General features: G+C 60.9%; 3 protein-coding genes across 4 annotated transcripts in view; 2 read left to right on the plus strand and 1 right to left on the minus strand.

The window, feature by feature from the left end:
• IGHMBP2 (immunoglobulin mu DNA binding protein 2) lies at positions 1-21,066 on the minus strand. The gene is made up of 15 exons (XM_084894559.1): positions 20,872-21,066; positions 15,550-15,719; positions 14,315-14,498; positions 14,000-14,097; positions 12,258-12,421; positions 11,471-11,671; positions 9,484-9,631; positions 8,514-8,688; positions 7,676-7,858; positions 7,388-7,506; positions 6,275-6,369; positions 5,370-5,493; positions 3,488-4,510; positions 2,817-2,989; positions 1-2,386 (listed from the first exon to the last, which is right to left on the minus strand). The coding sequence occupies exons 1-15, from the start codon at positions 20,955-20,957 to the stop codon at positions 2,189-2,191; spliced, it is 3,141 nt and encodes a 1,046-aa protein (XP_084750685.1). The 5' UTR covers positions 20,958-21,066; the 3' UTR covers positions 1-2,188.
• Positions 1-24,680, plus strand: part of CPT1A (carnitine palmitoyltransferase 1A) — a 388,913-nt gene that overhangs the window by 304,158 nt on the left and 60,075 nt on the right. The gene's annotated exons all lie outside the window — the stretch shown is intronic.
• Positions 21,065-24,680, plus strand: part of MRPL21 (mitochondrial ribosomal protein L21) — a 7,318-nt gene continuing 3,702 nt past the window's right edge. Inside the window, exons 1-3 of one of the 2 annotated variants that reach the window (XM_084894590.1) lie at positions 21,065-21,206; positions 23,355-23,408; positions 23,819-23,876. In XM_084894590.1, coding sequence (XP_084750716.1) covers positions 21,107-21,206; positions 23,355-23,408; positions 23,819-23,876 — 212 coding nt within the window. In that variant the 5' untranslated portion in view covers positions 21,065-21,106. The remainder of the gene's footprint in view (positions 21,207-23,354; positions 23,409-23,818; positions 23,877-24,680) is intronic. The other variant, XM_084894589.1, reaches the window with a different exon arrangement.

Genomic DNA, 24,680 nt, shown 5'->3' on the forward strand with positions numbered 1-24,680 from the left:
TCTCGCTGGCCGGGAAGATGGTTGGCTTGGGGTGTTTTTCCTTTTTTTTTTTTTTTTTTTTTTTTTTAAGGCTCTCCCTCTCCAGGCCAACTGGAGACATTTTTCAAGCAACCAGCTACAAACATTTTCCTAACAAGGTCTCTCTGGATGAGAAATGGAAACGTTTTGCATTGCAATCGTCAACTCTGACATTTTAACGATGCGTCAGTGCTGGCTGGAGTGGAGGTCGGTGGTGGAGGGGTGGGTGCTCGGTGCGGGGGCAGGTGGGTGAACACTGCACCAGGTACCCCGAGAAGCCCACTAACCCGGACCCAGGCCAACACAGGACACTCCTGGCTGCTCCCTACGGGGACTTCTCAGCACCGCGGGCGGGCTGGGGGCTGTCGCTGTCCCTGGACAGAGGAGCAGGAGGTGGGAGGGGACGGGACCTGCTGAAGCAGAGTTCGTTGGAGGGCACCAGCATTCAGACTCGGGGTTCTCCATCTCTGGACCTTCCAGCAGCCCTGCCCATGCTCTTCCGGGCGGAACTGGCCCGTGGGAAGAACATGTGGATGAAGGCCCAGGTCCTGATCTTTCTCTAACACGGATTTGGCCCTGCCCACCATGCTGGGTCAGGGTACACCGATGACATATACAGATGTGGGTCCTGGACCAGCAAGGACCCTTTTAGCTGCAGAGACAGAAACCCAAGGCGGACTTTCTTCAGCTAAAAAAAGAGATTTTATTCAGGACACTGGGGAGAATGGGGTAGGGGTCAGGTGTGGCTGGATCCAGGTGCTCAGCAATGTGGTCAGGTGTCCCCACCCCACTGTTGGCTGTTTCTGCATTGGCTGTTTCTCCTGCAGACAGGCGCCCGCAGTGGAGGCGTGTCTGTGCGTGGGTGGCAGGGTGGAACCAGGTGGGCCCTTTCGGATGCTGGCCCAGCCCTGAACCTGGCCTTGCTGCGGCCAGGCGGGTGCGGGTCTCTGATCCGGCCAAGGACACACAGCCGCCCTGTGGCCAGGGCATCAGAGTTTCTCATCACACAGACGGGAAGATAAAGCAAGCACCCTCAGCAGGCACAATGGCTGCCCCGGGCACCCAGCAACCATGACGTCTCAAACACATGTGGGCAGGCTCTCTGCTCACACGCGTTATCAGAGGGATGGCATGGCATTTAAATACAGGGTCCCTGCCCCGTCCCCTCCCCAACAGTCTAGTCCTAAAGACACTTGATGGGAGCGAGAGGAAGGCATATACGCAGGGGAGGAGAGGGGGCCATGGGCGCACAGAGGGCATCGGGTCTGGGCAGGAGGACAACCGGGTCTGCAAGAAGGCGGCCCAGCACTGGCAAAAGCAAAGTGGTCCAAGTGTCAGCCGGCATGGAGGACACATAACTGTGCAGGCCAGACAGGCTCCTGAGGGACACGCCTGAAACACGGAGGCCCCGATGCCTGGTCAGGAGACAGCCTCACAGAGGCCAAGGGGCCTGCTGCACTTACGGAGGGTCTGGGAGGAGAGAGCACCCCGAAAGTGAGGCCTGGGCCTTGCGGGCGAGGGGGAGGCAGGCTGTGACACAGGGCAACCCCTCAGGCCCCAGACAGGCGGCCTCTCTGACCCCACGCAGCGCCCGGGAAAAGGCCCGCCCTGGCTCCTCCCAGGTTACAGACCTTCGGGAGGGGGGGGGGGTGTGAGAGGAAGGGGGTAGCCAAGCAGAACAGGAAGTGGTTTCTCCCTGTCTGTCACGGGTTAACAGGAAAGGGCTGCCCCCGCAGCGACCCTGCACCTTCAACCTCAGGAAAGTGAGCAAGACGGGAAAGAACGCCATAGCCCACTGTGGGCAGTAGTGTGCACGTGTCTTTAATTCTTAAATAACTTATATTTCTCTGGAGCAAATAAAACTCTGCAGTTGAAATACACATCCACCTGAGGTTCTCTTAAAGCAGCTGGCGAGGGGCCTCGGGGAGCCTGGGGCCTGGTGCCGGCAAAGCCGAGACCTGGGGCTGCCTCTCCCAGGAAGGTCCAGGGAACAGCCACTGCGGCCCGTCCCCACCCCAGCGCGAAGACAGAGGACACCCCTCCCAGGGGCCCTCACTTGCCCATGCAGCCTGGTCACATGACCCGGAGCAGCGACAAGGCACAGGAAGCACCAGGACGGCCGCGGCCTCCACCGCGTCGGCAGAGACCAGGCCGGAGGGCGAGGGCGGGCTCACGGCTCCTTCTCCCTCCTCTTGCTCCTCCTCTGGCTGCTCAGCTCGCCCAGCTTCTTGTCCAGGCTCCTCTGCAGCTGGGCCCTCTTGGCGGGGTCCAGGGACCGGTCCTTGGTCCCGCTGCCGGCGTACAGCACTCCCTCCCGGCTGATCCTCTGCCGGGCGTGGGCGCGAGCCCTCTCCCCGCAGCCGTGGATCTGGGGGGACACGAGAGTCAGTGCCAGACGAGAGGGGACAAGGCCCCGCCGCCCCGCCCATCCTGGAGCTTGGGGACCATGAAGCTCCAGCGTGAGACCTCGGAGGGGCCCCATCCCCTCCCGCACACGGACCCTTCCCCCCGGCTCCCCTCCTTCGCCCGGGGCCTGGCCGGCCCGGACCTCCCTCGAGCGGAGGGGAGCACAGGCAGTCGGCAGCCTCCCTGAGGGCTGACGCAGCTGTGCACACTCACAGCTCAGGCCCACCCGCCACGCTCAGCAGCAAAATGTGCCCAAAGCAGAGCTCGGACCTCCCCTGACCCCAGTGCGGGGCCGGCGGTGCTGGCTGGGGGTGTCTGGAGGACGCTGCCCCACACTGGCAGACTGGCAGAGGGTGGGACGGAGGCGTGGGGCTACGCCGGGGCCCGCGCACCTCGGGCAGGCAGTGGCTGAGGCAGTAGCGGTGGCCGCAGTGTGGGCAGAGCTGGCCCAGAGTCACGACGCTGGCCCGGCACTTGGCGAGGCCGCAGGTGTTGTCAGCCTTCACGGCGGCCGAGACCAGGGTGTCGAAGTCCTCCGTGGAGGGCAGGTCCGGGGCCGCAGGTCCTGGGGAGAAGGGTGCCGCTCAAACAGGGAAGAACACGTCTCCGGGGACGGGGAGAGGGAAGGGGGCACGGCTGCCCCACGAGCGGCTACGCCTAATCCCTGCTCTCGGGGTCAAGGCAACGAGCACGGAGTCCGTCCTCAGAGCTAGAAACCAGTCGCCGCCAGGAGGGGTGAGCACTCGCACTTCGGGGTCTGAGTCAGGAGGGCTGTCGCCACGGCAGGGGTCTGAGACTCCTCCCTCCCGTCCCTGTCTGCTCCTCCAGGGGGCGCACCTCCTCTGCCAGGCCCCGTGCCAGCCCCCAGGGACCGAGGGTCTCTGCGACCAGCTGCCACCCTCAGGGCTCACTCCAACCCTTAAACATGAAGCGCAGGATGCAGAGCCAGGCCCACCAGGAGGAAGCCCTGATTCTTGCCTGGGCAGAGGGGCGCTGCAAGTGGGGCAAACAGCCCAGTGAAGGGGACACCAAGCCTGTGTTCTCATTAGCTGACCCGACTCACCTTTGGCATCTTTCTTCTTTTTCTTTTCTGGTAACTTCCGCAGCCCCGGGCCACGCAGTCCCTCCCTGGCTCGCTGCTCCTGCCTGCCCCTTTCCCGCTGCAGCCTCTCCAGGTGCACAGCCCTCAGGTCCACGCTGCTCGGCTCTCGCCCGGGGGGCTCCGTCTGCGTGGGGCTGGGGGGCTCGGGACGGAGAGGGGCTTTGCTGTCAGTCCCTGCCAGCACGGGTGGGACCGGTGGAGCCTCTGGGACCAGTGGAGCCAGTGTGGCCTTCGGTGCTGGCGTGGCCTTCGGGGCCAGCGTGGCCTGCGGGGCTGGCGTGGCCTGTGGGGCCTGCGTGGCCTGCGGGGCTGGCGTGGCCTGTGGGGCCGGCGTGGCCTGTGGGGCCTGTGTGGCCTTCGGGGCCTTTGTGGCCGGCGGGGCCCTCTTGCTCACAGTGATGAACCTGTGCTTCCCTTCCCCGGAGCTGTCGTGCCGCAGCCCGTGCTCTTCCGCTATCTGGTGGACGCGCATCCTGTCGTGTGAGTTCAGGGAAGCGGGAAACTCCAGCTGCACTTGCTCGCTGGCCACAAACTCGGCGATCAGGGCCCTGAAGTGGTCCGCACCGTCCCTGCTCCCCGCCCCCCCGGGGCCGCCTCCGTTGAGGCTGGGCTGAGCCTGGGCCTCAGAGCCCACGGGCTTCCCGTCCGGCGCCTTCCGGCCCAGCCTGGCGGTCGCTCTGGCCTCCCCAGCTCCCTCCGGCCGCCGGCTCCCGGGCTTCCTGGCGGCCCCGGCGGAGCCCTGGGGCTTGGCCCCGGCCTGGCCGGGACCCTGGGAGCTCTCGTGGGAATAGTTCTCGGGGACGATGTCATCGAGGTACTCGAAGGCGGTGCGCACCTCCCCATGCTCCGCGAAGTGGTCCAGCAGGGTCTTCAGGAAGGCGTGGCTGCTCACCGTGCGGGAGTCGCAGACGATGGCCGCCTGGCGCCGGGCGCGGGTGATGGCGACGTTGATCCGCCGGTCCTCGGCGAGGAAGCCCACTTCGCCTGTAAGGAGGCAGGGCGAGCGGGCGGGAGCTCGGCCTGAGGCACAGGCGGCAGGCTCCCCTGCCCCCGCAGGCACCCCCACGAAGGACCCGCTCCAGGCTCAGCACGGCCTCCCGCTCCGCCTCCCACGGACACGAGGCCCCAAAGCCCCACCGTGACGCCCCGGCTGCTGCCCTGCTCCCCCCAGCGCACAGGGTGGTGGGCGGCGCCCGGCTCCCGCTGCGGTGGCTCTCCTCCTGTCACTCGTTTCCCAGTAAGTACCCCTCCTCCCCCTGAGCCAGAGCCGGGTGGCAGCGGGGCGGGGCTGCAGCTGGCACACTGCAGAGAAGCGGGGCCATTCCAGTGCCTTCTCCCGCCCGGCACAGCTGTCCCACCTCCCGCCTGTCTCCAACCTTCCACTGCAAATGCTGTTCCCAGCCCATTAGCACTGTCTCCGGGGACAACTCTCTTACCTGTCGAAATTCCACAAGCTCCGTGCGCATCAAGGCTGGCCCGGAGGCTGAAGCAGCCTTGAGGCCGGAAGACGAGCTCTGAGCCTGAGGGGCTCCACCTCCTGGGCGGTGCCCGGGCCCCCAGCCTGCCTGGCTCCCAGCCCCGACCCCAACCACATGCCCGGGCCCTAAGCCTGCACGCTGCTCCGTGCCGGGAGCGCCTTTCCCGCCTGGCGCCGCTCTCCCCGCCGTGCACGGGGCCCAGGCGGGCCGGCACTCGAGGCCTCGCTCCCGCGGCTGTCTCTCCCCACGCAGAGCTCACACAGGACAGCCTGCAGCCCACGCCCACTCTCCGGGGACCGCACGGCGGGAAGCCCAGCCGCCTCCGCGCGTCACTCACTTTGGGGACCCTGGCGAGCGCGCCATACCTTTCCTGTTGGACCTGACGAAGGACAGCACCACCGCCTCCTTCTCTCGGCCTTGGAAGCCGTCGACCGACTTGATTTCAAGCTCTGGGTGCCTGTGAGCAAGGCTCTGTCTGAGCAGGTCCACCTGAAGCACCAAGCAGACCGGGGCCTCAGACCGGGTCCCCGTAGCCTGGGCCCAGGCGGCTCAGACCCGCTGTCCTTCCACTCAGCAGAGGGCCTCGCCTGCAGAACCGCCCCGGCCTGGTTTCCACCACGGCCCTCCTCACAGGCGTGCAAAAGAGCCAACAAAATCACTCCCCTGGCCCCCTCTGCCCCCGCCAGATAGGACCCCACCCCCTCCAACACCAACACCCGAAGGGACCAGCCACTGTTTCTGCTGACTCACCACCTGCCCTCTGCAGGGAGCCAGCACCTGCCTTCCTTCAGCAACCGCCCCCTCCCACCTCTGTCCCCGGGTTCCAGAAAGCCCGGCCGGCCGGTCCCAGGGACGGGCGAGGACCCAGCTCCAGGTCACAGCGGCTGGCTGGGGCAGGGGGACAGCCAGATCAGCGAGATGGGAAACTGAGTCCCGTGGCAAAGGCCTCTGTTCCCGGGGCTCCTGTGTAAGGGCACCGTCCCCGAGGCTGCCGGGGACGCCGGGGACGCCGGGAGAGCTGGCGGGAAACAGAAGCCAACACAGGCGGCCTGGCCGGGGGCACAGGATGAGGCGGGAGATGCAGAGCGAGTGAGATGGACAAACGGACAGAGGGAGGCTCTTGCTGATGTCTGAGCCTCAACGCAGACGTGACGTGGCCAACTCCAGCCTGGGGTTTTTGGCCAAAAGAACCAGTAAATGGCCCTTTACCTCTCAGCGCGGAGATGGCTGGGCCCCACCGACAGACACGGAGAGAAGGGGGTGTTCGCACCTGGAGGTTGTATGGCGTGATGACGGCAATGTCGCTCGCCGCGACGCCAGCGTCCACCAGAGCCTGGACGTGCAGGCTGACGAGGCGCACCTCCCCTGCGGCACAGAGAGCAGGCTTCCAGGACAGGGCAGCCACCCGAGGTCAGGACAGGGCAGCCACCCGAGGTCAGGACAGGGCAGCCACCCCGAGGCCAGGACAGGGCAGCCACCCCGAGGCCAGGACAGGGCAGCCACCCGAGGTCAGGACAGGGCAGCCACCCCGAGGCCAGGACAGGGCAGCCACCCCGAGGCCAGGACAGGGCAGCCACCCGAGGTCAGGACAGGGCAGCCACCCGAGGTCAGGACAGGGCAGCCACCCGAGGTCAGGACAGGGCAGCCACCCCGAGGCCAGGACAGGGCAGCCACCCCGAGGTTGGCCCTGCTTCTCCCAGCAGCTCTCCCTCTACTCTGTCGAGCTGATCTGGGTCATCCCGGGACCCCCCACCTGAGTCGGAGTGTCCTCAGACTCAGAAACAAAATGCAGGACCCCACTGGGTGGCCAGTGAGTTGAGCGTCATCTGTGCACCAAAAGGTCACCAGTTCTATTCCCGGTCAGGGCACATGCCCGGGTTGCGGGTTCAATCCCCAGCTGGGATGTGTATAGGAGGCCACCGGTTGATGTTTCTCTCTCACATCAATGTCTCTCTGTCTCTGTGTGTGTGGGTCTCTTTTCCTCTCTCTCTCAAATAAATTTTAAGAATGAAAAAACTACAGGCCCCCCAGCCAACCTGAATTCCAGAAACAACCATCACTCTCCATGTAAGCAGGGCCACGTGCCCTGTTAGTGGCCGCCCTGGAGTGGAACCGAATGGACGTCCTGCGCGCTGAGCGAGGACCTCATCCCAAGGCCAGCCCGGCAGCGCTGGCCACGCTGCTGGGACGGAAGACAAAACGCCTCCAGTCGCCTCGGATCCGCCCGACCGTGGCTGCTCGTGGAGAAGAGCATCCAACGCGCTCAGGCTTAACCGCCCGAGGCCCCTCGGTGCTCCCTCCCCTCTGCTCCCAGGCTGGCAACTAGAGGGACGCGCGTGTTTGGAGGAGCCCGAGGTCTGTACAGACAGGAAAGCGAGCTCACCTGGGTTCCCCTTAGACTGGTCCTCCTCCCCCTCCAGCTCAGACAGCCCGCAGCCGGCCGTGTCCACGAGCAGCAGGGGCAGGCCCGTCTCCTCCGTGGCGGCCACTCCCGGGAGGTCCCTGCACGGTGGACACTGAGCGTAAGGCCCTGGCGCCGAGGCCCTCAGAGCAGAAGCCGCGTCTCCCTTCCTGCCCTCAGCACTGCCCGCCCCTGGCTCCTCCTCTACAACCTGCAGGCCCCTCGGTGGCACAGGGCTCCGTCAGGACCGGCCTCGGCCACGTCACTCACCGCAGGAGCTGCTCTGCCACGGAAGGGTGTGCCGTGAGCCGCCCGCCGTACAGGGCCTCCGAGGCCCACTGCATGATGGCCCGGTGCATGCGGTACTGCACCGTCAGCGTCCGCACCGCCCCCGCGCAGCAGCCCTGGGCCAGGCGCTCCATCAGGCTCAGCGACAGTCCCGCCTGCGCAGCTCTGCGCCGAGAGGAAGGGGAGGGAGGCTAGCGTGAGGCCAGGGCCCAGGGAGGGCTGCACCTCGAACCCGACTGGCTCCCCAGTTCTGACCAAGAACTAAGGTGTGGTCGGCTGAATAACAGCCTCCTAAGCCTGGGGCCGGGAGAACGCGGCAGGGGGACCGTGCAGATGTGGTGAAGCCAGGGGTCCGAGGCGGGAGCTGACCGTGGACCGGCCTGCGGGCCGTGTCCTCGGAGTCAGTCAGCCCGCAGGGGAGGGCCACGGGAGCCTGTGCTCGGAGGGGACACTGTGCCCGCAGCGGGCAGGCCTGGGAGAGGTGTCCCGTGGAAGGAGGTGCCCACAGGCCAGGCCTCGGGACCCACGCTGGGCCGTGTGCTGACCCACAGAAGCGGGTGAGTGCGCCCGGCCGTCCACCCCGCAGCCCCTCGGGGTGCTCAATCCGAGCATGGGCCAGGTTCCCAGGCCACAGGGACCTGCCCCTGCTGCTCGGACGCCAGCCCCGGCCTCCAGGAGCACCGGCTGAGGTGTAACGTCTGAAGGAGCAGGTGTGAGGGCGGCACGCCAGGGCCTCCTGTGAGCGGGACATCTGGGCCGGCCCTCGGGGACAGAGCAAAGGGTGAGCGGGAGGGGCCGAGGCGCCCGGCAGAGGGCTCACTTGGGAGAGACGATGGTGGGGGGCAGCTGTTTGTGGTCCCCGGCCAGCACGCACTTCCTGGCCTTCAGCAGGGGGACCCAGCAGCTGGCCTCCAGGGCCTGGGCGCACTCGTCGATGACCACCACGTCGAAGTAGCCGTCCGGCAGCAGCTTCAGGGGCCCGTCGGGGGAAGCGCCTGGTGGAGAGGGAGCCACGGGCTTACGGGGGCACAGGCTGTGAGCACAGCTGCCGGGCACCGACAGAGGCACCAACAGAGACGCCGACAGCCCGGCCTCATGTTCAGCCGAACAAACGGGCAGCCCAGAACGATGACTTGGCGAGGACGGCCAAGGCCCACAGCGCCTGCCCTACGTGAGGGGGTGTGTCCCCAGCCATGGGCCACTCGGACGCCTCAGTCACCAAAACCCATCACCCCTTCGGGGCTGTGACCCAAGCCCTCGGAAGGCCGTCTTATGTATAAACGTTCCTGCATCGTTTTCTGAATATAAAATGTAACTAATTCTCCTCTAAAGTGTTTTCAGAACAATTAACTGCTGAGCCGACACCCAGAGACGAAACCTCCACGAGTCAGAACCAGCCCGTCAGCTCCCCCTGCCCACCCAGCTGCTCTGAGACGGTTCAGGGCGCAGACCTGGCCCAAGAGACGCTCCTACCCCCGAGCCTGCTCCTCATCTTTAAGGTGATAAAACCACATTACGAACAACGTCGCGCCAATGAACTCAACAACTCAGATTAAATGGATTCATTCCTTCCAAGACACCAGTTCCCGTGAGAAGAGCTAACCTGAACGTAGTCCCGTTATCAGGTAAGGAAATCCGCTGTGCAGTGAAAAACCTCCCAGAGAAACCTCCAAGCCCAGAGGCTTCCCGGTGAGCTCTGCCCGGCAGGGAGGGAGGACCGTCCTACACAATCGGCTCCAGAAAACGGAGGGGGACACCTGAGGCCGAGGGCGGGCGGGGAGCCTCCTCACCCGTGTTTGTGGCCAGGACCACGTCGGCCGCCCGCAGGCTTTCCAGCATCGCGGCTTCCTCCCTCGCCTTCAGCTCCTTCCTCAGCAGCCTGATTTCATTTTGAAAAGTACTCCTCTCTCTCTTATCCTGGGTCTTCCTAATTTTCACCTACAAAGAAAACATAACCCCTTTTTTAAAATTGATTTCAGAGAGAGGAAGGAACAGGGGGAGATAGAAACATCAACGATGAGAGAGAATCATGGGTGGGCTGCCTCCTGCACGCCCCCTACTGGGGACCGAGCCCACAACCTGGGCATGTGCCCTGACGAGCAATTGAACTTTGAACTTACAGTTCATGTGCCAACCACTACACCAGCCAGGCAGAAGATACAACCACTTTGACACAACTTAGCACTTATTTAGCTCTTTTGAGTTCACAAAGTGCTTTTATTTATAATCCCTTGGTCCATTTCGATAAGTTTATTAAAAGGCAACAAGGTCAAACTCTTTCTTGAAGGAGCAACAGATACACAAAGTGCTAAGCACCTGCCACCTGCCCGGCCTTAGAGCCAGTGTCGCTGCACAGGGCAAGGCAGACAGGACGCCGGTCCTCGCAGCAGAGGGCGCTGTATCTGTGAGCCCAGTCGCCCCGGGTCACGGACAGGCTCCTGCCCCTCAGGGCCTGGTTTAGTAGCGCGTACACAGAGCAGCTGAGATTCCTTTTTACCCCACATTTGTCAAGAGATTTAAAAATGTTTTTTTTGTTTAGCCCATTAAATGACTATATAAACCCCAACTCACTTTAATACTAAAAAAGAGCTATAGCCGAAACCGGTTTGGCTCAGTGGTAGAGCGTCGGTCTGCGGACTGAAAGGTCCCAGGTTCGATTCCGGTCAAGGGCATGTACATTGGTTGCAAGCACATCCCCGGTAGGAAGTGTGCAAGAGGCAGCTGGTCGATGTTTCTCTCTCATCGACGTTTCTAACTCTCTCTCTCCCGCTCCCTTCCTCTCTGTAAAAAATCAATAAAATATATATTTTTTTAAAAATTAAAATAAATAGCCGGGACCGGTTTGGCTCAATGGATAGAGCGTCGGCTTGGGGACTGAAGGGTCCCGGGTTCGATTCTGGTCAAGGGCATGTACCTTGGTTGCGGGCATATCCCCAGTGGGGGGTGTGCAAGAGGCAGCTGATCGATGACTCTCTCATCGATGTTTCTAACTCTCTATCTCTCTCCCTTCCTCTCTGTATAAAATCAATAAAATATATTTTTTTAAAAATTAAAATAAATTAAAAAAAATTAAAAAGAGCTGTAATCCCTGCCCTGGCTGGTTGCTCAGTGGTTAGGGCATCGGCCTGCAGACAAAGGGTCAAGGGTTCGATTCCCGGCCAATGGCATGTACCTCGGTTGCAGGCTCAACCCCAAGCTCCGGACGGGGTGCGTTTGGAAGGCAACCAACCCACATGTCTCTCTCATTGATGCTTCTCTCCCCACCCTTCCCGGCGGGAAAGCATCCTCAGGTGAGGACTAAAGAGACGCTGCCCCTTCCTTCCCTGTGACGTCCGCTCTGGAGGACAGGGTCCGGTGGCAGTGACAGGAGGGCCACTGTGCCCAGCTCCGAGCAGACAGCGTGGTTTAGTCAGGAGCAGGGCCAGGCCCTCCTGTGCGTTTGGGACGGAGCGCCAGCACACCGCAGACATCTGCACGCCTCCCGGGCTGAGGGACCGCGGGGCCTGTCCCCGCCCCGCTGGCCCTGCACCGGCCGCCCTGCGCCACCCGCTGTCCTGCGGGAAAGGCTGACCCCAGGCTCCGGCCCCGGGAGGCCAGGCCCCGAGGAGCGCCAGGCCACAGTGAGACCCGAGCTCGGAGAGCCGCACAGGGCGGGACCTTTCAGGAAACCAGGGACCACGGGGGCTGGAGAACCAGAAAGCTCGCAGACCGAGGACAGGAGAAAATGCCATCTCGAACCGGAGCCTCCGAGAGGGCGCCCGGCTGGGACACACGTACCGAGACCTGGTCGATGTCCCTCCGGATGTCGGCCACAATCTGGGCGCCGTCGCTGCGCGCCAGCACCGCGTCCAGCGAGTGCTGCTGGATGGACTCCAGGAGCCGGGCGGGGTGCCCGAGGCGCAGCGCCCGCCGCCCGCTCCGCGCCAGGCGCTCCACCAGGTTGTCCACGGCGATGTTGGAGGGCGCGCAGCACAGGACCTGGGCGCAAAGCTCAAGGTCGGGTTTAAGGAAACCACCTGGATTTACCCTGGAGCCAAGAGAACGCCTTTCGGAGCGGAGAGAGGGTGCGGTGTGGGCGCCCGGGGCCGGGGACACGTCACTGCACACTGTCACTGTGTCTGCACAACGGGAATCGGGGCTGGAGAACCTCTGGCCCCCGAGCACCAGGCGTGCGGAGGCTGGTGACTGGAAAGAATGAACCCATAGGCCTGGACATACCCTGGCTGTGGCCCCGTCTCGTCACCAGTCACATCCTGCTCTCACCCAACAAGCGGACGGGGACGCTCTGAACGGCCCAGCCTTGCTTCCAGAACAGCGGCCCCACCATTACGGCAGGCGGCGGCGGAGAAGAGAGTCCCTCCTCCATCAACACAAAGAACAGGGGCCCTGGCCTCCCCCCGTCCCGTGTCCTGGCACTGCCACCCCCATCGAGGTGGCCCAGGGCACATCCTGTGTGCCACTCGGCTGCCAGAACGCAGAAAGGGCCCCGGTGCTCAGCTAACGTCAGGGACGTCCGGACCCGCCCTCCCTCCCGGCGGGGCAGGGCGGGGAGAGCCCGGCCCACCTTGCAGCCCTGCTTCACGGCCTGGAGGATGAACTCCACCACGGTGGTGGTCTTCCCGGTGCCAGGAGGCCCGTGGATGATGGCCAGCTCTTTCTGGGCCAGCGCGAATGAAACCGCTTCCTGCTGGGAGGCGTCCAGGGCGGCGTTGTAGAAGGTCGGCGCCCCTGTGGGAGAGGCGGCAGGGTCAGGCCGGCTCTCCGGGCGCCGAGGAGCACAGGAGGGAGCGGGACTTCCCGGGAGGCACCCGGTCGACACAAAAATCAACCTGCTTTGTTTCCAAAAGATCCCCTAGTACAGGAAGCAGCAGGCTGCAGATCAGGCCAAACCCAGCATGAGCCGGGCTCTCCTGGGGCCCAGCCACGCCGCCAAGTCACCCCCGCCTGCTTGCTCCTGCACCAGCCCGCACAGCCTAACATCGGCCTTCTGTCCCTTTACTCAAAACCCTCACCACTCAAGCCCCAGGATAACAGACTCTTCAAGGTAATTGTTTCTTGGAACTTATTGTCCCTTTATATGTGCCCATAAAATGACAAAGATAAAGGATAAAAGAACCCTAGGCTGTTAGGCTCAGTGGATAGAGCATTGGCCTGCAGATCGAAGGTCCCAGGTTCGATTCCGGCCAAGGGCACATGCCCGGGGTTGCGGGCTCGATCCCCAGGAGGGAGCATGCAGGAGGCAGCCAATCAATATTCTCTCTCTCATTATGTTTCTCTCTCTTTCTCCCTTCTTCTCTGAAATCAATAAAGATATGTCTTTTGTTTGCTTGTTTGTTTGTTTTAAAAAAAAGCATACTAGCAAAAAAAAAAAAAAAGAGGAAAATAAAAAAGAGGACTAACAAATACCAGTGCCGAGTTCCAATTCCGACTCTCACGGCCATACTGGTTACTTGCTGTGTGCCCTGCGCTCCGGGAGCAGGTGGTGCTGTATCCGGCTCTGCTCCCACGGCACCCGCCCCACGGTGTGGCAACGCCGAAACACAGGCCCAGGCGCAGACCCGACCGGGTTAGTGCTGCCAGGGGAGCCTCCGTGTCCAAGCACGTCCCACTGCTCCACACCGTGCCCCTTTCTCCTCAGGTGTCAGTGCCATCAAGACGTGTCACTCTCCTTCACAGGGGTAAACAAATAACGTGTGTGCGTACCTGTGTGCTTGTGTGCGTGCATGTAACACACACTGTCAGATGTGGATGTAGATGTGGATGTAGATATGGATGTGGATGTGGATGTGGATGTGGATGTGGGAAAGAGTTGAAGATGAAACACAGGCACTCGTGAGGCGAACGGAGTGGCAGGCTTTGGGGTGACTGACTCCCTGCTTTTCTGTTTCTGAATATCCTAGTTTTCCATGACACGTGTGTTACTCTTTGTGTCCATAGCGCGCTGAGCAAACAACCCCGGAAGCCTCTCACACCGAAAGCAATGCTCTCAAGCACGGGTGAGGGGACCCTCCAGGGTGAGTGGCTGCCACCCACTTCCAGGGCACCAGGCTGGAAGACACCGCCATCTCGAAAGGCAGCAGGGTCAGAGAACCTAGAAAAGCCAACGGAAGGAGCTTTCTCTGATGCTCAGCCCAGGAAAAAGAGCCCAGCTCATGCAAGTCACTCCCAGGAATTTACCTAAAGAAATCAAGATGATTTCTCCTGCCTGTACCTCCTCAACCTCGTGACAAAGCGGCCCACGGCCGCGTTCCTCCCCAGAGCTCCCAGCGTGGTTCCAACCAGAAGAGAGAAAGCACGAGCTCTTACGTGTGTCGCCGGCAGGGCTGGGGGCTGCGCCGCCGAAGAGGACCTCTATGAGCGAGAACGCGGGGCCGGCATGGTACTTCTTCAGGGCGATCAGGGCTCTGCCGGGGAGAAAAGCCAAGGGAGGGGCTTAGGGAGCACCCGCCATGAAGTCAGGGCGGAGCCCCAGCCCCCCTCCGCCTGCAGCCCCCAGCTCCGGGGAGGGCGCACGGACAAGCCCAGCCCCAAGCCACTGCTCTCTGCCCAGCCCAGGCGTGGCGGGCTGAGGGAGCCGTGTTTAAGGAAAACGTTACATGCGAGGTCCAGTCACATGCTTACTTCTTCAGGCGCTTGTAAGTGACGTCATTGGCAAGTTTTAACAGCCGGTAGGAATTCTGCTGGTCCAAGCTCAGCTGGAAATCACAGGACTGGTCAAAGGCCACGGTGACCGACTTCTGGGTGATCCGGGTCAGGACCCCAGTGGCCAGCTGGCCTCCTTCATCGTTCAGACCCACAATATCGCCTGCGAAACAAAGACTCAGTTATGCAAACACTGAGCAAAGCTAAATGTGAATTATTTTATACAGTAAGTCCCAGGTCATTTAGAAAATGAACAGTTAACATCTAAATCACACACATGAGCCCTAACCGGTCTGGCTCAGTGGTAGAGCGTCGGTCTGCGGACTGAAAGGTCCTGGGTTCGATTCCGGTCAAGGGCATGTACCTTGGTTGCGGGCACATCTCCGGTAGGGGGTGTGCAAGAGGCAGCTGGTCGATGTTTCTCTCTCATCGACGTTTCTAGCTCTCTATCTCTCTCCCTTCCTCTCTGTAAAATATCAATAAAATATATTTTAAAAAAAAGAAAGAAAAAAAAAAAAAGAAAATGAATAGTTAACATCTAAATCACACATGAGCCCTAACTGGTCTGGCTCAGTGAATAGAGCATCAGCCTACGGGCTGAAAGGTCCCAGGTTCAATTCCGTTCAAGGGCATGTACCTTCCCCAACTTTTAAAGAGAAACATCAGGTGGCAACAGTACTCCTGGGGCAGAGGGCCACCCCCCCGCCCCCGTGATCGCCCCATGAGTGCCCAGAATAGGAGCCCCTGTTTCCGAATGCATCTCAAAGCTACTGAGCCTCAAAACCGCTCCTCAGAAGGACAGCTCCACCTGACTCTGCCCATAGCTGCAGCAACACACCCAACTCTCAGCTGGCTGCTTTCCAGCATAAATGCCACTCCCTCCACTTCCTGTTTGTCCAGGAGCCATCGGTCTCCGCGGCCATTCCCTCCACAGCGCTCATTAACTGAACACACGTTTACCTCTGCGTTTCCCGAGTTCCAACCCCCTGCACAGACAGGCCCTGCTCCGTCACTCCTGAAAGACACTCAGCAGCCCCCTCACCCCACCACTGGCAGCCACGGCACTGGCCACGTGAACTCCGACTCCGCATCAGGTCCTGACGCCCTGCGTCACACTGGGCAGGTCCCTGCCCCTCTCCTCTCAGCCTCCTGGACAGAGCCCAGCTCGAGGCTGCTCACACTCAGTTACGTGCCCACGCCAGAAACGCACAGACCGGAGGAAAAGCTGTTGCTGGGAAGCACCCCCGCAGACGCGCCTCTCCGGGGCTCGAAGGTGACCAGCAGCTGTCCGTACAGCCCGGTGCGCTGGCTGGACACCTGCAGCTTCAGCAGGCACACCCCGCGGCGCTGGAGCTCCTTCAGAGAGATGTTCTCCTGCCAGGACCTGGAAGACGGCAGGAGTGAACGTCAATCTCTGTCCCACCGTGGTCACTCCACTCTGTCCCACCGTGGTCCTTCCCCCTGTCCTCTCCGTGGTCAGTCCTCACCGTGATCAGTCCTCACCGTGGTCCTTCCCCCCTGTCCTCACCGTGGTCCTTCCCACCCTGTCCTCACCGTGGTCAGTCCTCACCGTGGTCCTTCCCCCCTGTCCTCACCATGGTCATTCCCACCCTGTCCTCACCGTGGTCCTTCCCACCCTGTCCTCACCGTGGTCCTTCCCACCCTGTCCTCACCGTGGTCCTTCCCACCCTGTCCTCACCGTGGTCCTTCCCCCCTGTCCTCACCGTGGTCCTTCCCCCCTGTCCTCACCGTGGTCCTTCCCACCCTGTCCTCACCGTGGTCAGTCCTCACCGTGGTCCTTCCCCCTGTCCTCACCGTGGTCCTTCCCACCCTGTCCTCGCCGTGATCAGTCCTCACCGTGGTCCTTCCCCCCTGTCCTCACCGTGGTCCTTCCCACCCTGTCCTCACCGTGGTCCTTCCCACCCTGTCCTCACCGTGGTCCTTCCCCCCTGTCCTCACCGTGGTCCTTCCCACCCTGTCCTCACCGTGGTCAGTCCCACCCTGTCCTCACCGTGGTCCTTCCCACCCTGTCCTCACCGTGGTCATTCCCACCCTGTCCTCACCGTGGTCATTCCCACCCTGTCCTCGCCGTGGTCCTTCCCCCTGTCCTCACCGTGGTCAGTCCTCACCGTGGTCCTTCCCCCCTGTCCTCACCGTGGTCCTTCCCACCCTGTCCTCGCCGTGATCAGTCCTCACCGTGGTCCTTCCCCCCTGTCCTCACCGTGGTCCTTCCCACCCTGTCCTCACCGTGGTCCTTCCCCCCTGTCCTCACCGTGGTCCTTCCCCCTGTCCTCACCGTGGTCAGTCCTCACCGTGGTCCTTCCCACCCTGTCCTCACCGTGGTCCTTCCCACCCTGTCCTCGCCGTGGTCCTTCCCCCCTGTCCTCACCGTGGTCCTTCCCCCTGTCCCACCGTGGTCCTTCCCCCTGTCCTCACCGTGGTCCTTCCCACCCTGTCCTCGCCGTGATCAGTCCTCACCGTGGTCCTTCCCCCCTGTCCTCACCGTGGTCCTTCCCACCCTGTCCTCACCGTGGTCCTTCCCACCCTGTCCTCACCGTGGTCCTTCCCCCCTGTCCTCACCGTGGTCCTTCCCACCCTGTCCTCACCGTGGTCAGTCCCACCCTGTCCTCACCGTGGTCCTTCCCACCCTGTCCTCACCGTGGTCATTCCCACCCTGTCCTCACCGTGGTCATTCCCACCCTGTCCTCGCCGTGGTCCTTCCCCCTGTCCTCACCGTGGTCAGTCCTCACCGTGGTCCTTCCCCCCTGTCCTCACCGTGGTCCTTCCCACCCTGTCCTCGCCGTGATCAGTCCTCACCGTGGTCCTTCCCCCCTGTCCTCACCGTGGTCCTTCCCACCCTGTCCTCACCGTGGTCCTTCCCCCCTGTCCTCACCGTGGTCCTTCCCCCTGTCCTCACCGTGGTCAGTCCTCACCGTGGTCCTTCCCACCCTGTCCTCACCGTGGTCATTCCCACCCTGTCCTCTCCGTGCCCATTCCCACCCTGTCCTCACCGTGGTCCTTCCCACCCTGTCCTCACCATGGTCAGTCCCACCCTGTCCTCACCGTGGTCCTTCCCCCTGTCCTCACCGTGGTCCTTCCCACCCTGTCCTCACCGTGGTCCTTCCCACCCTGTCCTCACCGTGGTCCTTCCCCCCTGTCCTCACCGTGGTCCTTCCCCCTGTCCTCACCGTGGTCCTTCCCACCCTGTCCTCACCGTGGTCCTTCCCCCCTGTCCTCACCGTGGTCCTTCCCCCTGTCCTCACCGTGGTCCTTCCCCCCTGTCCTCACCGTGGTCCTTCCCACCCTGTCCTCACCGTGGTCAGTCCTCACCGTGGTCCTTCCCCCCTGTCCTCACCGTGGTCCTTCCCACCCTGTCCTCACCGTGGTCCTTCCCCCTGTCCTCACCGTGGTCATTCCCACCCTGTCCTCTCCGTGCCCATTCCCACCCTGTCCTCACCGTGGTCAGTCCCACCCTGTCCTCACCATGGTCCTTCCCACCCTGTCCTCACCATAGTCAGTCCTCACCGTGGTCCTTCCCACCCTGTCCTCGCCGTGGTCAGTCCTCACCGTGGTCCTTCCCACCCTGTCCTCGCCGTGGTCCTTCCCACCCTGTCCTCTCCGTGCCCATTCCCACCCTGTCCTCACCGTGGTCAGTCCCACCCTGTCCTCACCATGGTCATTCCCACCCTGTCCTCTCCGTGCCCATTCCCACCCTGTCCTCGCCGTGGTCCTTCCCACCCTGTCCTCACCATGGTCAGTCCCACCCTGTCCTCACCATGGTCAGTCCCACCCTGTCCTCGCCGTGGTCCTTCCCCCCCTGTCCTCACCGTGGTCCTTCCCACCCTGTCCTCACCGTGGTCCTTCCCACCCTGTCCTCACCGTGGTCCTTCCCACCCTGTCCTCGCCATGGTCCTTCCCACCCTGTCCTCACCGTGGTCCTTCCCACCCTGTCCTCACCGTGGTCCTTCCCACCCTGTCCTCACTGTGGTCCTTCCCACCCTGTCCTCGCCGTGGTCATTCCCACCCTGTCCTCTCCGTGCCCATTCCCACCCTGTCCTCACCATGGTCAGTCCCACCCTGTCCTCACCATGGTCATTCCCACCCTGTCCTCTCCGTGCCCATTCCCACCCTGTCCTCACCGTGGTCCTTCCCACCCTGTCCTCACCGTGGTCCTTCCCACCCTGTCCTCGCCATGGTCCTTCCCACCCTGTCCTCACCGTGGTCCTTCCCACCCTGTCCTCACCGTGGTCCTTCCCACCCTGTCCTCACCGTGGTCCTTCCCACCCTGTCCTCACTGTGGTCCTTCCCACCCTGTCCTCGCCGTGGTCATTCCCACCCTGTCCTCTCCGTGCCCATTCCCACCCTGTCCTCACCATGGTCAGTCCCACCCTGTCCTCACCATGGTCATTCCCACCCTGTCCTCTCCGTGCCCATTCCCACCCTGTCCTCACCGTGGTCCTTCCCACCCTGTCCTCACCGTGGTCCTTCCCACCCTGTCCTCGCCGTGGTCCTTCCCACCCTGTCCTCACCGTGGTCCTTCCCACCCTGTCCTCACCGTGGTCCTTCCCACCCTGTCCTCACTGTGGTCCTTCCCACCCTGTCCTCGCCGTGGTCATTCCCACCCTGTCCTCTCCGTGCCCATTCCCACCCTGTCCTCACCATGGTCAGTCCCACCCTGTCCTCACCATGGTCATTCCCACCCTGTCCTCTCCGTGCCCATTCCCACCCTGTCCTCACCGTGGTCCTTCCCACCCTGTCCTCACCGTGGTCCTTCCCACCCTGTCCTCGCCGTGGTCCTTCCCACCCTGTCCTCACCGTGGTCCTTCCCACCCTGTCCTCACCGTGGTCCTTCCCACCCTGTCCTCACCGTGGTCAGTCCCACCCGGCAGGAGAAACGGGAAAGGGGAGAAAATGAAGACCTGGCACAAGCGCCAAACAGGAGCCAGTGCAATTCCGGCTCTGTCCCTCTCAAACCTGCCTGCGGGCAGTTCATGACTTGGCCCTTCCCCCAGTCACCTGAGTCAGAACCTCCCGCCACCTTCCCCTTCTCTACTCTCTCCCCCATCCTGGTTCAAGTCACTGAGTCCTATCGGGTCCTTCCTGTTTACAGCCTGGATCCACCTCTCCCTCTCCCTCTCCCCTCGAGAGCCCTCATCACTGGCAGCCTGGATGAAACAGAGCTTCCTGGCCCTAGCCGGTTTGGCTCAGTGGAGAGATCGTCAGCCCGTGGACTGAAGGGTTCAATTCGGTCAAGGACAGGGTACCTGGGCTGCAGGCTCCATCCCAGATCCAGTCAGGTGCAAGTGGGAGACAACCAATCAATGTGTCTCACATCGATGTTTCTCTCTCTCTCCCCCCTCCTTCCACTCTCTCTAAAAAACAACAACAAAAAAAGCTCTCAGCACCCAAGTGATCCTCCTAAAATGCAAATCTATTCACCGCCCCCCCCAAAAAAAAAATCTGCCTAATTTCCATGAAAGCCATCCTCTGCACCAGAATATCATACAAGGCCCTTCTCCACCTGATGCCCATTTGCCTTCTCACGGGGGTACCAATTGCTCTGCACTTGGTACCAAGCTGAGCACCTGACTTTTAATAAAATCATTTCATTCTCTCAGCAAACCTGTGAGGTGGGAACGATCCCATTTTACAGATAAGGTATCTAAGGCTCAGAGATACAACCTGCGAAGCGACACAGCCAAAAATGAAGGAGCTGGGATTCCCCACAAGCTCCTAACTGTTATGTCAAAACCTCTCAACAAACCCCATACATGTATAGACCGCACCGGTGGAATGTAAGCTCTGGAATCGGGTCCTGCCTCTGCCTGCACTGCGTTGGGCAGGTTCCCTCCCCTCGCCCCTCAGCGCCTCTGACAGAATATCAGCAACGTGCTTTGTAGACTCAGCATGGGAGTTAGAGGAACGGGCAATGAGAGGGAAGGATTTACAGCCTCCATCACTGTGCGCTTAGTGTTTCAGTGAGACGCCTATTCCTGTTCTGACTCAGGGCTGCTCCCCCTCGGGGACACCTGCACCCCGATTTTCCTGCAGCTGTGCCCAGGCTCCGCCTCCTCCCTGAAGCGCCCCTGGCGCCGCTCCTGGCTCCGGGTTTCTTCCCCAGCCCCGCGCACAGCCCTCAGCACCCGCCACTTGTCACGCTGGAGGGGGGCTGCTTAGGCGTCTATCTCCCCGCCGCACCCCCAACCCCAAACCCAACCCCACCCCCCGCGCTCATACCCCGGCTCCCAATGCCAGCCACGCTCATGGGGCCTGGCACACACCGGTGCCAACATCCGCAGCGCGGACCCAGGAGGAAGAGGGCTGAGCAGGCGATGGGAGTAAAGCTGGGCAGAGGCGGGATCTCGGATGAAAGTTCGGGGAGGGGAACTTCGGACCGAAAAACGAAAGGGTCCAAATCCAGAAAGGGCCGCCCAGGGAGGTGACGAGGTCTCCACCTCTGGGGGAGACCGGGCCCCGGAGGGTCCGCCTGGGTCAGAGCAGATCACCGACCCCGAGAGGAGGGCCGGCGGCCGTACCTGCGCTCCTCCACCTCCGCGTCTCTCTCCAGCTCCAGCAGGTCCAGCTGCTTGGCCACGAAGGTCTCCACAGCCGCCGAGGCCATCGCCGCCGCCGCCGCCGCCGCCGCCGCCACCGTGCGACCCGTGCGGGAGCCGCCGAGGTCCCGTCGCCGCGCGGGGAGATGTTCCCCGCCCGGCCCCGTGCGTCGACGCACCAGGTTCGCCGCGCCTCCACTTCCGCTTCCGGTCGAACATGGCGGCGGCCTTGGCGGCCTCGGCCCTGCCAGTCGCCTTCGGGCGGCTGGTGTCCGCGTGCGGCCGGAGCATCCTCAGACCATCGGGGCCCGGAGCGGGTGAGGCCAGGGCCGCGGGTGAAGGGAGGAAGTGGGGCAAGCGGTGCTTTCCGCCACCCCGCCATGTGTGTATGTGTGTGTCCGACCTGATGCCTTCGGTGCTGATCGCCTTTTTTTTTTTTTTTTTTTTTTTTTTTTAACACCGGCTTTGGACTGGGGGAAACCGAGGTTCAGATCCTGGTTCCTTAGTTAGTAGCTTAACCATTGAGGATAGCTCTTCCACTTGTGTATAGGCCCTTTGTGAGAGGGGAGCACAGAGAGGTTAGGTAACTTGCCCAAGGTCACTCAGCAGGAAGGTGGGAGAGCAGTCATACAGACCGAGCGGTCCCGCTACAAAACCTTGCTTTGCCAGGACCCGCTTTGAGCCGCTCTCTGAGCATCATCGACCTCATCTGGGAAAATGGTGATGAATGCCCTTGCCTAACCTTAACCCATTCAGCAAAAACGTAGCTATATTTTAGTCACTGGGTTATGAGGCTCCAAAAAGGTTATATTCAGCCTGAAAATGGTTGGAGTGTGTGTTTGCATGCAGGAATGTTTATGTATGTTTTTAAAATGACCTAAATGTACATATGACAGTTTTAAAGAATTTCGCCTTTTTTAGGTGCCATAATAGTGTCATGGTTATGTTGTTTTGTTTCTTATTTAAAATGATTCTTAATCATCTTTTTTAAAATATATTTTATTGATTTTTTACAGAGAGGAAGGGAGAGATATAGAGAAACGTCGATGAGAGAGAAAACATCGACCAGCTGCCTCTTGCACACCCCCTACCGGGGATGTGCCCGCAACTCAGGTACATGCCCTTGACCGGAATCCAACCCGGGACCTTTCAGTCCGCAGACCGACGCTCTACCACTGAGCCAGACCTGTTTCGGCTTAATCATCTTTTGAAGGTCGACTTATCTTTGGTGTGTCCATATAAATGTCCAAACCTGTAGACAATTTTCATTATAAGTTTACTAGAGGCACAGAGCATGAGATTCTTGCCTTCGGGGACAGGGGGTCCCTCAGCCCAGCCGACACCCTCTTGCAGTCCAGGACCCCTCTCTCCTTACCACCTGCCTGCTGTGAGCCTGACTTCTGGCTGAGCTGCGCTCCCTCTATGAGAGTACACTGACCACTAGAGGGGGCAACTCTGGTGCTGAGCACCTGCCCCCTGGTGGTCAGTGCATGTAATAGGGACTGGTTGTGCCTCTATTCAGTTGATTTGCATTTTGGGGTTTTATTATGTAGAATTATGTAAGATTTGAGTCAAAACGACAATTGCCGGGCAGCAAGATCTCAAATACTCTGGAGAATAACAGTTTTGCAATTTATTTTATGCATTTGGACTTAAGTAGGAAAGTAAGGAAGATTACGTAAATGTGGGAGAAAGCAGCCAGGCCAGGGGCTTCATTTGATGACTGAGCAGAGCAGATTTCATTGGTCATTCATTGAGTGCCTGTTCCATGTCAAACACTGGCCCAGGGTGGGGATACACCCATAATAAATAGACGATGGCCCTTGCTTATAAGGGGGCTAGCTAGCATTCTGGTGGAGAGGGGGTGTGCACACAGGCTTTTTAAATGAGCAAATGACATAGTGTGTTACGAGCTGATAAGTCTTGTGGAGAAGAATAACCGTTTTGAATAGGATGGTTGGGGAAGTCCTCCACTGAGGTGGCATTTCGGTGGAGACCCAGAAGAAATGAGGGAATCAGCCTTGTAGGTCCCTGCGGTGGGAAGGGGTTTGAGGGAAAGAGCAGTCAACACACAGGCTTCGAGGCGGGTGTGTGCCTGGCGTGGTCCGGCGAGAACGAGGAGGCCATGGAGGCAGGTGCCCGGGAACAAGGGGAAGCGCATTGGAGGGATGGGGTGACACTGCCACCGCCCTGAGGGCCCTCCTGAGGGCTTTTGCCTTTTCTCTAATGAAATGGAAGCTCCTGCCAAAACCGGTTTGGCTCAATGGATAGAGCATCAGCCTGCGCACTGAAAGGTCCCGGGTTCGATTCCGGTCAAGGGCATGTACCTTGGTTGAGGGCACATCCCCAGTAGGGGGTGTGCAAGAAGCAGCTGGTCAATGATTCTCTCTCATTGATGTTTCTAACTCTCTATCCCTCTGTCTTCCTCTCTGTAAAAAATCAATAAAATATTTTTTTAAAAAAAGAAAGAAATGGAAGCTCCTGCAGATTCTCAGCAAAATACTGGCACTGCCTTGGCGGTGAGCTCAGCTGTTCCATCACCTCAGTCACATGCCATGGTCACGAAAACCAGCTCCATGTCGGGGGACAATGGGATGGGAATACCCGGAGGCCGGCCCAACAGGGCCTTCTTGGAGGCCCCCGCACTTGGGCAGAGCAGGGTCTGAACTACCGGGCACTTGGGGGTCAAGGAGTGGGTTACTGGGTGGGCGGTGCGGTTGTGGGCCCCTGAGGTGGTGTGATGAATGCATCGCGATGCTATGATAACAGCCAGTGACTGCACGTGATGTGCTCTGAGCTTTGTCGGCCTCGGTTTTCTGTAGACAAGTAGTGATCGATTTAAAGCGATACCAGCGACAGCTGTGCGTTGCGTGTCTCCAGGGGAGGCTTGCATTTCACGGAGTCACTGCCCCTGTTTCTCTGTCCCCAGCCTCCCTGTGGTCCGCCTCCCGGAGGCTCCAGTCGCAGAGCACCTCGCGTCCAGAGGGGTAAGGTCGACGTGGGTTTGGTGACTCTTCCTTTCACCATCTTTCTGATGCAAAACTTCCGGCATTTGGGTTTTTAGGAATATTTCTGTTTTCTGACCGTTTTGATAGTATTTTTCTCAGACATAAATAAATATAGACAGAATGTCAAGAGTGCAAAGAATAAGGTGTCCTGACCTCCCAGCGCTCTGGTTACCAAGGGGACGTTGTCGCTCCCGATGGGAGGTTTCTAACCGGGGAGGTTGCACCTGGGCCTGTGGGGGCAGAACCGCTCGGAGGAGCCTGTGGCGTTTGAAACGGCAGATTCCGTGTTCAGTGCCACCCTGAGGGAGGAAGCTGCACTGTCAGCTACAGAAGGTAGATTTGGCCAAGTCCCCGCGGCTGGTGGGTGTACACAGACAAGAGCAGGACCGGGGGCGGGCACGTGTGCGAAGCCCCAGGCTGCACCCGGGACTCTGCAGCCAGGGCCGATGGAAGCCGCCATTGGAGCTGTGCCTCCTGGTCCCCAAAGTGGATTGTGAGTGTGTAGCTCAGTGGAGTTTGATGAGATTAAGTAAACTCTACATTTAAAGAGAGTGGACAAAAAATAAAATAAATTAAATTAAACTTAAAAAAATAAAGAGAGGGCAGTGCCTGGTGTACAGTGGAGCATTCACCCATCGCTGCCGCTGCCGCACCAGTCTCCACAGTGGGAGGGTCAGCAAGGCCGTCTTGGAGGCTCCGGACTGGGCACAGAACAGGATCTGAACCCGCTGGCACTTGGTGCTGTGGTTTGAGGCTGAGCCAGGGCTTCGTTTGACTGAGCAG

The sequence above is a fragment of the Pipistrellus hanaki genome (assembly GCF_964339955.1).
Source record: "Pipistrellus hanaki genome assembly, chromosome: 9".
In the NCBI taxonomy this organism is placed as follows: Eukaryota; Metazoa; Chordata; class Mammalia; order Chiroptera; family Vespertilionidae; genus Pipistrellus; species Pipistrellus hanaki.

Excerpts from the sequence above, each read along its gene's own strand:
- IGHMBP2 (XM_084894559.1), bottom strand. The coding sequence starts at position 20,957 with ATGGCCTCGGCGGCTGTGGAGACCTTCGTGGCCAAGCAGCTGGACCTG. Across the intron at positions 14,499-15,549 it reads CAGCAACAGCTTTTCCTCCG|GCGATATTGTGGGTCTGAAC; the intron begins GTCTGTGCGTTT and ends TTTGTTTCGCAG. Across the intron at positions 7,859-8,513 it reads CCCACCATCGTCTCTCCCAA|AGCTGCGCAGGCGGGACTGT; the intron begins GTGAGCCCTCTG and ends CTCTCGGCGCAG.